Consider the following 14,622-nt stretch of genomic DNA (forward strand, 5'->3'; position numbering starts at 1 on the left):
CGTGATCTACTTTTGCCTGATTAGTTAATGTCTCCTCTGCGCTAGTGGTCAACAGATGTTCCTCATTCTTAATTGGTACCGTGGCGCATGCTCCAACTGTGCTACTTAATTCTAAGCTGATTGGCTGCCGTAGGTATATAAGACACACCTATAGACAGCACCATGGATAACCGAATAGACGGATAAGCAACGGTTAAGCAGCACCTCTGAATGATGGCAGAACGCAGGTTGCAGATTGCAGAACAGAGAAGTAAAGCCACACCTCTAGATAGCAGAGTGAAGGACGCAGGATGCAGGATGCACCTTTAAGAAGAAGCAGAGAACTAAGAAGTAGCATCTCTGAAAGTGTAGCCTCTCCCATAAGCAAAGACTCTCTTTTGGGCAAAGTCTCTCTCTCTCCTCTCAAAGCCTCTCTTCCTCTATAAACTAGGGAGTAAACAAGCAAGAAAGCAGCCCACTAAAAAGAAAGATAGTAGAAGTAGTTCGTTTCCAGTCCACCTCCAATAAATACCCGTGAGATTGTTGCTGCAGGCGGTAACAAATATCCGCAGGACTGTTGCCGCGGGGGACGACACCATGCTGCTGCACAGCTCATCCTGGGAAGCTGAACTGATCTCTGCACATGGGACGGCTACGTGCTGCCTGTGGCTGGTGTATCTTGGGCTCACATTCTCAGTGCCAAACCCACCCCTCCTGCAGGGTAGCCCAACTCGATCTGGCTAGTCTCCCTCCACCTGCAAAATGAACTATCAGCACCCTCTGCCAACACAGCACCACGCAGCTACCCTGCCTGGGTCTGTTCTGTGTGCAGTGTCTTCCCTCTGTGACGGTGGGCTCACTGGTGTGGGTGGGCCTTCCATCTGCATGACTCTGCCAAGGAGGAGCAGTGAGGGAGACAAGGGTTTGTGGCCAGGGTGCTCTTACAATGTGACTCAGCTTGCAGTGCCAGCTCTGGTTTCTCCATCTTAACAAGGGTGCAGGAGAGCCTTCTTAGATGGTGAGCCAAAGTAGGCAGCAGTGGCTAAGGGTCATTTCTCAAGGATCCTGTGCCCACCAGGCATTTCCCAGGGGACCCTGTGCCCACCAGGCATTTCTCAGAGGACCCTGTGCCCACCAGGCATTCCTCACTGAACCCTGTGCCCACCATGCACATCTCAGAGGACCCCATGCCCACAAGGCATTTCTCAGAGGACCTGGTGTCCATCTTGCAGGATCCTGTGCCCTGTCACAGGACTGTGGTGTCTGTTGGGCGCAGGACCGACGTGTGGTGTGTGAACGTCTTGTTCTGCTGGAGACGGTCTGCCCCAGCAGCAGGCTCAATCTCTCACTTTGGAGACTGATCTCCACAGTCTTTAATTTGGAACTTTTCAAAATCTTACTCATTTCTGATTCACTTTTTATTTCTTGTACTAAATAGAGCACCATCCTCTAACACATATAATGTTCAGAACATATTTATTAAGCAAATGAGCAAATTAATTAACTTTGCTTCTTGGGACCACGAGGTTGGTCAGAAGGAAAGTGCTGATGTCCGCCCATTGCCCTCCTCAGCCGGCTGCGGCACTGCCCGCCCAGGCTGGCTTCTCCCCGTAGCTTTGGTGCCAGCAGCAGTTCCACAGAGCACAGGTGAATTCCACGCTCCCTGGACAGTGCTACTGCCCAGAGCCCTAGTGAGCAGAGCTACCCTCATGTTTCAGGAGGACAGACGCTTCCTGCCCCCTTGGCCCTTTCCCAGGGCCACACGCTGAGGCATTTCAGGCTACTAAGGGTCGGGCACGAGGAATAAGGAGTCTGCAGAGGACCTGAGCAGCTGGGCCCACCGTGCTCACAGTGGCAACTCCTGCTTCTCCAAGGGGAAGGCCTGTCCCTCCACGTGGGACTCATGTGCACACGTACACGTGGGTGTGTCGATGTAACAGCACACAGAGCTTCTAGTGGAGACAACAATGTGTTTTAGAGCTACATGTGTGTTCATGTTTGTGTGTGAATGTGTCTGTGCCTGTGGGCCTAATGTGTGTGTTTGTGTAATGTGTGTGTCTGTGGATATTATGTGTGTGTGTGTGTTTGTGGACATAATGTATGTGTCTTTTTGTGGACACAGCATGTGTGTGTGTTCATGTAATCTTAAGCTCCAGATAATTATCCTCTAAAATGATTTGTATTTTTAAGGCCTGGGCAATTTATCTCCTCAAAGCAATAAACAGTAAGCGCCCAATAAACTTTCTAGTCTGCTTTTCCTTTGAAGGGCCACCTGTCCTTTCCACCAGCTCGAGTAGAAAAGGGCATTTAGGTGTGGGTGGGGAAGATCTCACAGAAACCGGGAGAGGCCCGTGGGCAAGGCAGAGAGTTTCGCCTGTTTTTCGATGCTGTGGTGACCCTTTCTTCCCTCTTTCTGAGTCTGCATCTCTCCAGGACTCTTCCTTCTCCACCTTTCTGGCCACTCTGTATCTGCCCTGTGCCTTTGGGCTCCTCCCAGGGAAGAACCCCCAAATGATAGGCAGCCCCCATAGCACTGCCCAGCATCACCAACCAGAGAACCACGTCTGACCATTTTCCCACACAGCAGCTGCTGTGCCTCATGGGTAACTAAGCAAAACTGCATATTCGATTCCTGTGAGCTGTTCTGACTCAACTCCTCCAAAACTAACAGTCTCTCATCAGAAAAGATCTAAGATAGCTGCAATCAATTCAAGCCATAGGAGGAAGACAAAAAAAAAAAAAAAAGAAAGAAAGAAAAAAATGCTTCTACAACTCAACAATCCCTCTGTGCAATTCCAGTATGATAGACGTAAGTCATTTATACTTGGAGGACAACATCCTGTCGGTTTAAAGGGTGCTTGCCCCTCTTCTGGGCTAATGTAGGATATTCCCTCCCCAATTGATTTGCTTACCCAAGCATTCCATACAATGTTTCTTAATTTTTCTTGAATGGAAACAAAATTAAATGGTACCAATCCTCAAAATAATGAAATATTTAAGTGGCTACTCAATCTTTGGTAACTAGCAAGGGTCCTGTTACCTTTTCTTTTTAAAAAATAATTTCCCATCATGCAGTGTGTTTGATTCTGTTCTGAAGTACACCAACTCCTTACATATTCTGCTTCTGTTCTACACTCAGCATAGTCTGTTTCCATTTAGTAGGTTCCTGGGAGTACATAACCAGAATGCTGTTTTCAAACACAAAATAGATTGCTCATGGACCTTCTGTAAGACAGTTACAGAAAATAATTCCCCCACAAGACCATTTCCAAGAACACAGGAAGAATGGATCAGTCAGGTTGCAAAAACATTTCAAGTGGCTCTTCTTTCCCCTGGAGTTCAAAAACTAGAATGGTTCCTAAACTCCCTGAGACACGATGGATTGTCTAATGGGGAGAGAAGCAGCATGAATCAGGCACATCTCTCTTCCATCTGTGCCTTTTCCTGGACCAGGTGCATCTCCTCTCTTCAGTCTGTGTGCTCTCCTGGACCAGGCCCATCTCCTCTCTTCAGTCTGTGTGCTCTCCTGGACCAGGCCCATCTCCTCTCTTCAGTCTGTGTGCTCTCCTGGACCAGGCCCATCTCCTCTCTTCAGTCTGTGTGCTCTCCTGGACCAGACCCATCTCCTCTCTTCAGTCAGTATGCTCTCCTGGACCAGACCCATCTCCTCTCTTCAGTCAGTATGCTCTCCTGGACCAGACCCATCTCCTCTCTTCCATCTGTGAGCTCTCCTGGACCAGGTGCATCTCCTCCCTTCAGTCTGTGTGCCACCTGGACCAGACCCATCTCCTCTCTTCCACGTGCGTGCTCTCCTGGACCAGGTGCATCTCCTCTCTTCCATCTGTGTGCCTCCTGGACCAGGTACATCTCCTCTCTTCCATCTGTGTGCTCTCCTGGACCAGGCCCATCTCCTCTCTTCAGTCTGTGTGCTCTTCTGGACCAGGCCCATCTCCTCTCTTCCATCTGTGTGCCTTCTGGACCAGGTACATCTCCTCTCTTCCACCTGTGTGCTCTCCTGGACCAGGTGCACCTCCTCTCTTCCACCTGTGTGCTCTCTTGGACCAGGTGCACCCCCTCTCTTCCACCTGTGTGCTCTCCTGGACCAGGCCCATCTCCTCTCTTCAGTCTGTGTGCTCTCCTGGACCAGGTGCACCCCCTGTCTTCCACCTGTGTGCTCTCCTGGACCAGGTCATCTCCTCTCTTCCATCTGTGAGCTCTCCTGGACCAGGTGCATCTCCTCTCTTCCATCTGCATGCCTCCTGGACCAGACCCATCTCCTCTCTTCCACCTGTGTGCTCTCCTGGACCAGGTGCACCCCTGTCTTCCACCTGTGTGCTCACCTGGACCAGGTGCATCGCCTCTCTTCCATCTGTGTGCCTCCTGGACCAGACCCATCTCCTCTCTTCCATCTGTGTGCTCTCCTGGAAAAGACCCATCTCCTCTCTTCAGTCTGTGTGCTCTCCTGGACCAGACCCATCTCCTCTCTTTCACCTGTGTGCTCTCCTGGACCGGGTGCACCCACTCTCTTCCACCTGTGTGCTCTCCTGGATCAGGCACAACTTTTTGCTTTCATCTCTGCCCCCCTCTCACTTCTCTCCTTTTGGTTTCCAGTTTCCTTTCTTCTCTTCCTGGCTCATCTTTCTCACTTTCTTATTCACTGGCACCACAGTCTTCATGAAGATAGTGTTAACAATGATAAAAGCAATAACTATCATTCATTAATTATCGTATATCATGCACTGTTTTCGGAAACTTGCATATGATCTTTATTTAATGATTGCAATAATTTTAGAGCTTAAAGTCAATAGCAATTCCTATTTTTCAGAAAAGGAAGATGAAATTTAGAGAGGTTGGATAACTTGCTCATGAATAAAATACTATAACAATAGCAAAATCAAAAAGTTTATTTTTCTTTAAAGCTTTGTACTTTGGTTTCATGAGTTGAAAGGAAATGCTTTCCTTCATCGTCTTATTTACTTCCCTGGAGCTATTGCCTATTCAATGGCAGATGGGCATATTTAGAATAGGAGACAGAATGCAAAGAGAGGCAGAGAGAACTCAAGTTCAAACCTTGAAGTCAAAGAATTATAGCCTCATGGGAAAGAGAACTGTAGGATCGGAAATCCTGATCAAAGAACCAAAAGTGTTGTGTTCCCTCCCAACAACAAAAGTCCTCAGAGCATAGTGGGCAGTGGCCCCCACTCGAGGAGGTGCCCTTGGGTTGGGCTTTAGTGATGGTGAGTATGGACTTGTGGTGCAGGATAATGGCGAATGCCAGCTTGTACTGAGCTGTGAATGGTGATGATGACTGGCATCACATGAGGGCTTTGTGAAAGTGAGTCAGTCTCCACCCAGCCCTCTCATGATCATGTCCATTTAACAGACGAGGCAGCAGAGACTCAGAGAGGTCCACTTGGCTCACTTGCTCAGCTTATTGCAGGAACACGGTGTGCTGGAATCTGCCCCAGGCAACTGGGCTCTAGAGCCCATGTTTAAACCTATTGGTGTATAGTTTATTAACTATGTAATGGGACTTATCGATGATCAGTGCTTATCAATGATCAATGCCGTTTAATTCTCCTTCCATTTCTCCCTCCCTTGTTGAAGAGATTTGTGATGATCTAGTTTTCAATATTTTTTCCTTCATAGTAAACTGACTTGAATTTGTCTGATCCTGCCTTTATTTTCAAAGTGGTCTTATAGGCAGTCTCGTTTAGGTCATGGTAGGGTTGCTACTCTATTTTACATCATATCAAAAGTGGTGTTACCCAGTGGGCCAGCTCTGGGATCATAACGCAGACCACACTGGGGTGTTGGCACGAGCCTTGGACCAGGTCTCCTCTGACCCCCGGGTAGGGATGCCTGAAGAGATTTGTTGAGGGGTATCCTGAGGCTCAGGCGCCTTAGTAGGAAGGATGTGGCAATTCAGTAGGGATGCGAGCTGGGTGTTCTGGGGGGTGGAGTAGGCAGGGAGGTGGTCAGGCTGAGAAGACTCGAGCTCCTTGTAGAGCAGAAGCATCTGGCCTATAGTCTCCTCCACTCTGACCCAAGAGAGCATCCTCCCAGATGATGGGGATGGACCAAAAGCAAACTACAGGCCAAGGAGGAGAATGCACCCAGAAGCGGCTGCAGGGGCCAGAAGGAGGATCCCTAGGAACCAGATAAGGGAAGGGAAAGATTCTGCCTCTCCCAGACTGGGAGGCACAGAACTGTTTTGTGAGTTTAGGTGTGCGGTCAACACGTCAAAAAGCCTTGGAATAATGTTGCAGCCTTCAGTGAGAGGGCACCCAGAAATGGCGTGCATGCTGGAGGGTGGCCCCCTCAGCCTGTGGGAAATGACCTGACGGGTGTCCTAGAGTGGTCAGAGACAGCACTGGGCATGGAATCTCACCTATGTGTTCTATAGGACGTGGAATGGGTGATTGAAGGTGCCTGACAGCTTGTGGGTTAGGGGCTGATGAGAATTAACTGCCTGGCTTATTCTACACACTGCTGGTTCCTCTGCGGTCTTAGAGCTGCTGACGTGGGCCCTTCTCAGACTTCATTTTCTGGCAGCTAGAAAGGCCTTAGAAATTTCCACTCAACAGAGACTGACGTCCTTGGTTTAAGACACATGACAGATTCAGCCGCAGTGGAGGAGAGCTGGGTCCACCTCTTCTCTCTGCACACAGCTGGCCTCGTAGTCTCAAGTGCAGTGGACGGCAACAGCTGATACTGGACAGTCTGGTCCAAGAAGAAGAACAAGGCGGCTCTGAGCAGAGGGAACGTGTTCAGAAGCTTGGACTCTACATCCAGCTGCCTAGCCTAGAGTCCACTCTGCTGCTGGCCAGCTGGGCCTCTGTGGGTAGTCACTTGACCTCTGACCTCACTTGTAAACTAGGACTTTTCAGCACCTTCCTCTCAGGTTTGCAAAGAGGATCCAGTAGGTGACATTTGTAGGGTTCTTATATCCATGACAGACACATTCAGGAGGTTGGCCTAGCAGGAGCAGCAAGGTTTAGTGTCACTAAATTAATTAACATATTTCCCCAACTGACTTCTTTCCTTGCTAGATGCACTTGCCAGCTTCAAAAGCTTCTTGCAGTCTGAGTTCAGTGAGGAGAACCTCGAATTCTGGCTTGCCTGTGAGGACTACAAGAAGATCCAGTCCCCTGCCAAGATGGCAGAGAGGGCAAAGCAAATTTATGAGGAATTCATTCAAACGGAGGCTCCGAAGGAGGTGGGTCCTGGTGGCAGGGGGGTGGGTGCGGTCAGCTGGGATCCACTTGTCCCCAGGAGGCTTCCAGCTGAGAGACGGCCAGCACTGGGGCTATGGGCTGCTTCTGTTGGTGCTGCCCACCTGGCGCAGTGTCTGCCCAGGGCAAAGCTGGAGCTCCCGGTTCTGTCTGGCCGCTCTCCAGCCACGGTCCGCACAGTGTGGGTACTGCGCTGCAATCTTGGAGGAATTGCCGACTCCCTCTGAACCTAGTTCCTCCCCCTGTGAAACAGGTATGTGGGAAACTGCATTTCAGGGATGTCAGAGGGGTAGACGAGGTGTGGGAACCAAACCCAGGGCCAGGACTAATGGTGCCGGCTGAGCGTCCCACACCTCTCCCACACGTCTCCTCTGCTCCTGCCACCTCTGCTTTCTTTCCTTTCCTTCAAATCCTTTCCCCTCCTCTCTGCTCTCCCCGTCCAGTTTCCCCTGCCCTGTTCTCAAGGTCACTTATGAAGTCATCACTGGTTATGAAAATATGAGTCTTAAAGAGCAGAGACAGGGAGGTGGATCCAGTCCCTGGGTAATGAGGGAGAGCAGGGACCAGGGAGATGGATCCTGCCCCTGGGTAAAGAGGGAGATCAGGGACCAGGGAGGTGGAACCTGTCCCTGGATAATGAGGGAGAGCAGGGACCAGGGAGGTGGATCCTGACCCTAGGTAATGAGGGAGAGCAGGGCACCAGGGAGGTGGATCCTGTCCCTGATAATGAGGGAGAGAGGGACCAGGGAGGTGGATCCTGACCCTAGGTAATGAGGGAGAGCAGGGACCAGGGAGGTGGATCCTGTCCCTGAATAATGAGGGAGAGCAGGGACCAGGGAGGTGGATCCTGTCCCTGAATAATGAGGGAGAGCAGGGACCAGGGAGGTGGATCCTGTCCCTGATAATGAGGGAGAGCAGGGACCAGGGAGGTGGATCCTGCCCCTCAATAATGAGGGAGAGCAGTGCACCAGGGAGGTGGATCCTGCCTCTGGATAATGAGGGAGAGCAGTGCATCAGGTAGGTGGATCCTGCCCTGGGTAATGAGAGAGAGCAGTGCACCAGGGAGGTGAATCCTGCCCCTGGATAATGAGGGAGAGCAGGGACCAGGGAGGTGGATCTGCCTTGGACATGCACATCAGAGTCATCTGGCAATGTTTGTGTGGGGAATGGATACAGGTATCCAACCTCACACCTGCCTAGATGTATGAATTTGTGCAAGTCTCTGAATCTTGGTTTCTCTCAGACTGTTTCTCTTAACTGCAAATGTTTTGCATCCATGTCTGTTTAATAAATTACAGGTATTAGTATGTAAGTATCGTGCGGTTCTTGCATTTTGACCTAAATATTCACTCTTTTGAAAAGATTGATCATGTTACAGATTCACTCTGGCAAGTAGCAATCCAAGTTTTTTTTCTTGAGTATTTACCTCAGCTGTTTTGTCCAGAGCTGTCCAAGAGATAAGGTGTTAAGAATCGGGACTAAGAATTTAAAAAGAGATGGTCATTCGTAGTTGGATGGAGACACAGTCTGTGCATTCACTGTCTGGCTGTAGTTAAGGTTAGGAGGTAATCTCTCCTGGCCCTGTGAATGGCCCGTGTCAGAAGGGCTTCAGAGAGCAGGTCATGCACAGAAGCTGAGAAAGTGCTGCTCTCTGCTGCTGCCTCCTGTGAGTTCAGAGGGTTGAATCCCCTCAAGATTTAAGATAAATCTAGGAGATATTTAATAGACTTTAAGATCATATTTTCCGACCATTTGGAGTCAGGCTGCCTGATAGCTTAGCGCATTTCTACCTAAGAGGGGAAGCAGCCCTGGATTCGCATGATGGTAGGAACTCATGCCAAGAATGGAGGCGTCTGCGTCGTAGTCTCCCCCTCTCCCAGACTTGAGCTCACAGGCCACAGAGCCCACATGGAAGGCAGGTTCTCTGCCCCATCCCACCTGAGGCTGCTCCTGGTTCCCAGGGCTGCTCTGCCCCGAGCCTGTACCAGGCACAAGCCCAGGCTTACGAGCACAGCCCAGGCCTGCCGCCCCTGGCCCTGTCCCCCCAGGCCTGCCTACCATGGCTCCTAGGTATCTGGGCTCCTGGAAATGGCGCTGTTCAATGGCAGGACCTCCAGCAGCCCCAAAGAGACCCTCAAACCTCCTCCAGGGTCAATTCTGTTTTCTCCTCTATTACACTCACACCCCTTGGGAGCCATTGAAGCACACAGTATGAAGTACATTCTTCTCTAACCAAACTCGGGCTAGCTCTGTGGCTGCACCCTGCTCAGCTGCAGGGGAACAGGCCACACAAGGCCCTGATATCATGATGCCTGGCTTGTGCCATGTGTGGCCCCGCACACAGCACATGTGAGCCACCACCTTCCAGTGGCACTTCTGGCTTCTTGATTTGCTTTTTGTCGCTCTGACCTTGAGTAAATCACATACTGCTTCTACACCTCTGTTTCAGCTGAGAAATCTAGATAGAGGGCAGTGCCCTCTTCATGCAGTCGTAGGATCCCCAGTTCATCCACAGGCGTTGAGCACGCCACCTGCAGAGACAAACCACTTAATGGATGTCCGCAGCTGCATGATCACTCTGTCATGTTTCCTGCTTTTCTTGTTCTTCTAGAGTCACAGAGGAGGTCACAGGTCCCTGGTCAGAATTTCTTTTCCTCTCTGCTCCCTCTGCAAGGTGTGAAAGGAATGCTGGGTGTAAGGGGTGAGATCCAATGGCAGGACAATGTGCTCAGAGGCACTCACCATGTGCATGCATGTGAGTGCACTCTGGTCTCGAAGCCACCGAACGTTGTGTGTGCACGTGTGTGTGTGCATGTGCATGCATGTGAGTGCATGTGTGTGGGTGCGCACGTGTGTACATGTGAGCATGTGCATGTGTGTACATATGTGTGCATGTGTTGTGCATGTGTGTGGGCATGCATGTGTTGGTGTGTGCATGTGTATGTGTGAGCATGTATGTGCATTTGTGTGTATATGTGCGCATGTGTATGTGCATATGTATGTGTGTGCATGTGTGTGTTGGTATGTGCATGCACATGTGTATGTGTGTGCACGTGTGGGTACACATGTGTATATATGTACTATGAACATGTGTGAGCACATGTGTGTTGGTGCACATGCATATATGTATATTGTGTGAGCATGAGCATGTGCATGTGTGGGTATGTATGTGGGTGTGCATGTGTATATGGGTGTGCATGTGTATATGCATATGTGTGTGCATGTGCATTGTGTTGGTGTCGTGTATATATGTGTGAGTATGTGCATGTGTGTGCATGTAAATTTGTGCTAGCATGTGCATGACTGTGTTTCTGTGTGTACATGTGTGAGCATGTGTGTGTTGGTGTATGTGTGTGTGTGTGAGCATGTGCATGTGTGTGTGCTTGTGTATGTTGGTGTCCTCATGTATATATGTGTACGTGTGTGAGCATGTGTGTGTTGGTGCATGTATATATGTGTGTGAGCATGCGCGTGTGTGCATGTGTATGCTGGTGTCCTCATACATGTGTGTGTACATGTGGGAGCATGTGTGTGCCTGTGCGTGCATGCAGAGCAGCGTCTTCTCAGTTCTACCAGGCACGGCAGCCTGCTGGCCATGGTGCAGGCTCTGGTGGGGCTGGTGTCTGAGGGTGCCTGGGGGCGTCTGAGTCATGTGGAGGGTGCTTGCCTGGCCTCGGGGCCGACTCACCTGGCCTCTTCCCCATTTAGGACTCTCCCCTCAGGTGCTTTATTGGTGCCTTGGCCTCCCTCTCCAACCCTCTCCAACCTGCCACCCTGCGGCCTTGCTTCTGGTCCACAGGTGAACATCGACCACTTCACCAAGGACCTCACGGTGAAGAACCTGGTGGAACCTTCCCTGAGCAGCTTTGACACGGCCCAGAAGAAGGTCCACGCTCTGATGGAGAAGGATTCGCTGCCTCGCTTCCTGCGCTCCGAGTTCTATCAGGAGCTTGTCAAGTAGTGGCCTGGTCTGGAGCCAGGCCCCCCCACAGCCGGCCCTTCGCACACCCTCCAGGCTTCCCTGCTCACCCCAGGCCTGCCGGTTTGGGGCTGCTCTGCCTCCACCCCGTTCTTAATTAACTCTGCCTGGTTTCTGTCAGCCCCAGTCAGAATCAGAGGGTCCTGCCTCAGACACACCCTTTGAGACAAGCAGACCACCGCCCACACCAGCTGAGAAGTCAGAGGGGAAGACCGGTTTCCAGGGACCTTAGGCAGTCACCCCTGACCATTTCTGAATTGGTCAACAGAGGTGGTAAGAGTCCTACCACGGATTTCTAAAGCACTGCGCTGTTTAAAATTCTGCCCTTTCCCTACAAGTGCCTTCACGTGAGCTGGAGAGCCTTGAGATACGAGCACAGCTCCAAGTTTATGTAAAACCAGTCCGAAGGCCATTCAGGCTAATTCTGCCCTCATCCCTCCCTCACTTCCTCCCTGTAAATTACAAATCATATTTTAAATCGATGACCTCGGATCAACAATGGGCTATTTTATAAATGTATTTATGCCCCTGGGATGTAGAACAAAATTTAAAATTTTCAAATTATTTGAAATCCTTGTGAGAATACAATTAATTCCAAAAATTCTTTGATCTTAAAAAACTATTGCCACCACCTGGAGTGACCGCCCGCCTGGGTGTGAGGAGGACGTGCGTTTTCGAGGGCAGCCATGCCCCGCAGTGGGCGTTGCCCTTGGTGTGTCTCCCTGTGGGTGAAGGCTGACTGTCGTCAGGCACGCTTGTCCTTGAGGACAGGTGGTCGCCCCTGAAGCCTTCCCAGGAGAGGCAGTTCCCAGGGCCTGCATTTTGCATTTTGCATTTTGCAAGCAACTGGCCCTTCACGACGCACCTGGTCCTGAACTCTGCCTGAGTGTGGCTGCCTGAGAGGTGGAGGCTCACACCCCTCACCTGCCTCCTGCACAGCTAAGGCACAGGTCAAGCTGTATCCTGGCTGGAACTTCTGGTTCTACATTGTTGCTAGACTCTTCACAAATGTTGCTAGACTCTTCCTGACTTTAGTGGGTTTGATTAGCAATGATTCACATAATTTGGTAATAAGTAGAATCAAACTGAACTAGTGTGTTTGAGATCAAGGGAGGACATGGAGTTAGTTCACAGAAGGAAGGTGCTGGAGGGGCGTCCAGGAGAGGGTGGCCCTGTCCAGTCCTGCATTCGCTCCTGCCCATGCTCCTTTCCCAGGGTGCTGCTCCTCTGCTTGTTATCCCAGGAATGCCTGAGGGGCAGCAGCTGTGCTACTGTTCTTGGGGTCAACCCTGGCCAGTCCTGCTGGCCTCCGTCTTTTGTGATTTCAAGGGATAAAGTGTTTGAATTCTTGCCTGGAAGTGGGTTGGAGCGACTGAATTGGCGCCCACATCTGCAGGGGCACGGACTCCAAGCTGCAGTGAGAGTCCTCGTGTCAGCCGAGGGCAGGCAGGACCCAGGCTGTGAGTCCGTGTGGATTGAGAGGAGCTCAGACAGGAATTCCAGAGCCCGTTGGCACCCTCTTCCCCAGCACCTACTCTGCTCTGAGTCAGGGAAATGCCAGCCCCTGCCTTTCTCATGCAGCTGGAAATGTTAGCGGCCAAAGAATCTGGGTGACTTGTTTTTGAAGAAAAAAAAAAAATTAAAAATTCAAATGTCTTATCTGCATTATTTTAAATATCCCAGTGTTTGAAAACGCCCAGAGGTTGAAGTGGACATTACAGATTCCACCGAGAGGGCTGCTGTGGAGCAGATGGCATTTGGTACCTCTCAAGCCAATGCAGCCTGTGGATGCAGCCGTCCTCAGGGCTGAGGAGGCAAAGGGCAGGAAGGGCCCCAGGCGGTGCTGCACCCAGGAGGCAGGCAGGGATTTTTATCTACCTGTATAAATATTCCAGCCCCAAATGAGAAACTGGACATATTAAAACTGCCCTAGAAAAAGTTCTGAAAGCTTTGGAAAGTTTTTTTGAAACTTGGAAAAGAGGAAACAAAACAAAACAATGCCCCATGTTAGTAGCTGGCTACGAGGTAACAGAAGAAAACATCCCTGTAGATCTGGGAAGTTAGAAATGTGGGCGAGCTCTCCAGGCGCACAGGGTGCACCCCTTTCCCTCCGCGTGCCCTCCTGCCCTGCCCTGAGTGAATTGTGGGAGCCTCGGAGGCTGGGGGTTCCCCGCCCCTGGAGTCGCAGCCCCTGCAGGGGGACTTGGGAAGTAGGGAGGAGGAGCCAGGCTGTGGTCCCTGGAGATGGAGGTACCTGTTTTGAGATACCTGCAGTGGCCAAGGTGTTGGCCCACTTTTCTGCCTGGGTTGGTATAGTGCAGGGCTGGGCAGGCTGGGTTTAGGTCAGAGCAGGACAAAGAGACCTGTGGATTCTAGAGCAGATCAGGAGCTGTGCATGACTGGGTGGGCTGCAGCAGGCCTTGCCCTGACCCCCACCCCACAGCTTCGGAACGTAGCTCTGGCCCAGGCTGCAGGGACCTCTCTCAAAGCAGGACTCAGAGGTGGCCTCCTGCCCCACTCGCCACACCCTGTGCACCACTCCACCTCTGATTTAGATTCAGGAGATTTCAGATTTTTCCAGAGGGAGAAGAACTTTTGAGGAAGTTTGTTTTCTTTTCATCCTCCCCAAAGTCATGGGTTTTACTTGGTGATATGTTCTCAGCACACAGTTCATTTCAGCAGGTGACATTGATTATTGCCCAGAGGACAGAAGGGGCCTAGTGACATACTGCTGAGAAGTGATGAGCACCCCAGGCCCCGCCAAGCCACTTGTCCCACCTCGTGGTGATTCTGTCACCTGAGCTCAGCTGTGTCCTGGGGAAGTGACCCCTACTGCTGCCCCTCTCTCTCGCAGGCCAGGAGACCTGTGAGGTGAAGCCAGTGGCCAGGAGGCAGCAGTCCAGCCTAGTGGCAAGTCTTGCTGTGGAGTGGTGGGGCAGTCCCTGACAGTCCAGCCAGAGGGGACCTCAGGCTGGCATCCCAGCAGCTGGCCCCAGGAGAGAGAGCGTGGAGGCCCCCTTGCTTCCCCATTTGGCTTAGGTGTAGACGGCAGAGTGGAGAGACCAGTTTCTCACACAGACTCCTTCAAACCCAGGGCCGGGCAGCCCTGCCTGGACTCCGGGAGTTTCCCTGAGCTGTAATCGGGCCTGGCCATTGTCCAGTCTCTGCTTCCGCTAGACAGGTGTGTGCTTGATGTGGGCTCGGTCAGGTTCTGCGGGTGATCAGCAGCCGCTTCCTGTTTAGACACACTTCACCAAGTAGGTCCTGGCAGACCATGGCCATCAGCACCCACAGAAAGGTCTTCCTACACTGGCCACCCCAGCTCTCAGGCCAGGGCTCCTGGAGGAGGTGTCTGTGAGGGGACCTCACAGCACACACAAGCAGGAGGGGCACGCTGGAGACCGGGGAGTGTCCCTGCACCACGTCTAA

At 51.4% G+C, this 14,622-nt stretch overlaps 1 protein-coding gene across 1 annotated transcript in view; it reads left to right on the forward strand.

The window, feature by feature from the left end:
- The window catches only part of RGS5 (regulator of G protein signaling 5), a 40,531-nt gene extending 28,958 nt beyond the window's left edge, over positions 1 to 11,573 (forward strand). The window contains exons 4-5 of the mRNA XM_079107442.1: positions 7,032 to 7,198; positions 11,014 to 11,573. Coding sequence (XP_078963568.1) covers positions 7,032 to 7,198; positions 11,014 to 11,175 — 329 coding nt within the window. The 3' untranslated portion in view covers positions 11,176 to 11,573. The remainder of the gene's footprint in view (positions 1 to 7,031; positions 7,199 to 11,013) is intronic.
- The last annotated feature ends 3,049 nt before the right edge of the window (positions 11,574 to 14,622 follow it).

This window comes from Sciurus vulgaris (assembly GCF_902686455.1).
Source record: "Sciurus vulgaris genome assembly, chromosome: 12".
NCBI lineage: Eukaryota > Metazoa > Chordata > Mammalia > Rodentia > Sciuridae > Sciurus > Sciurus vulgaris.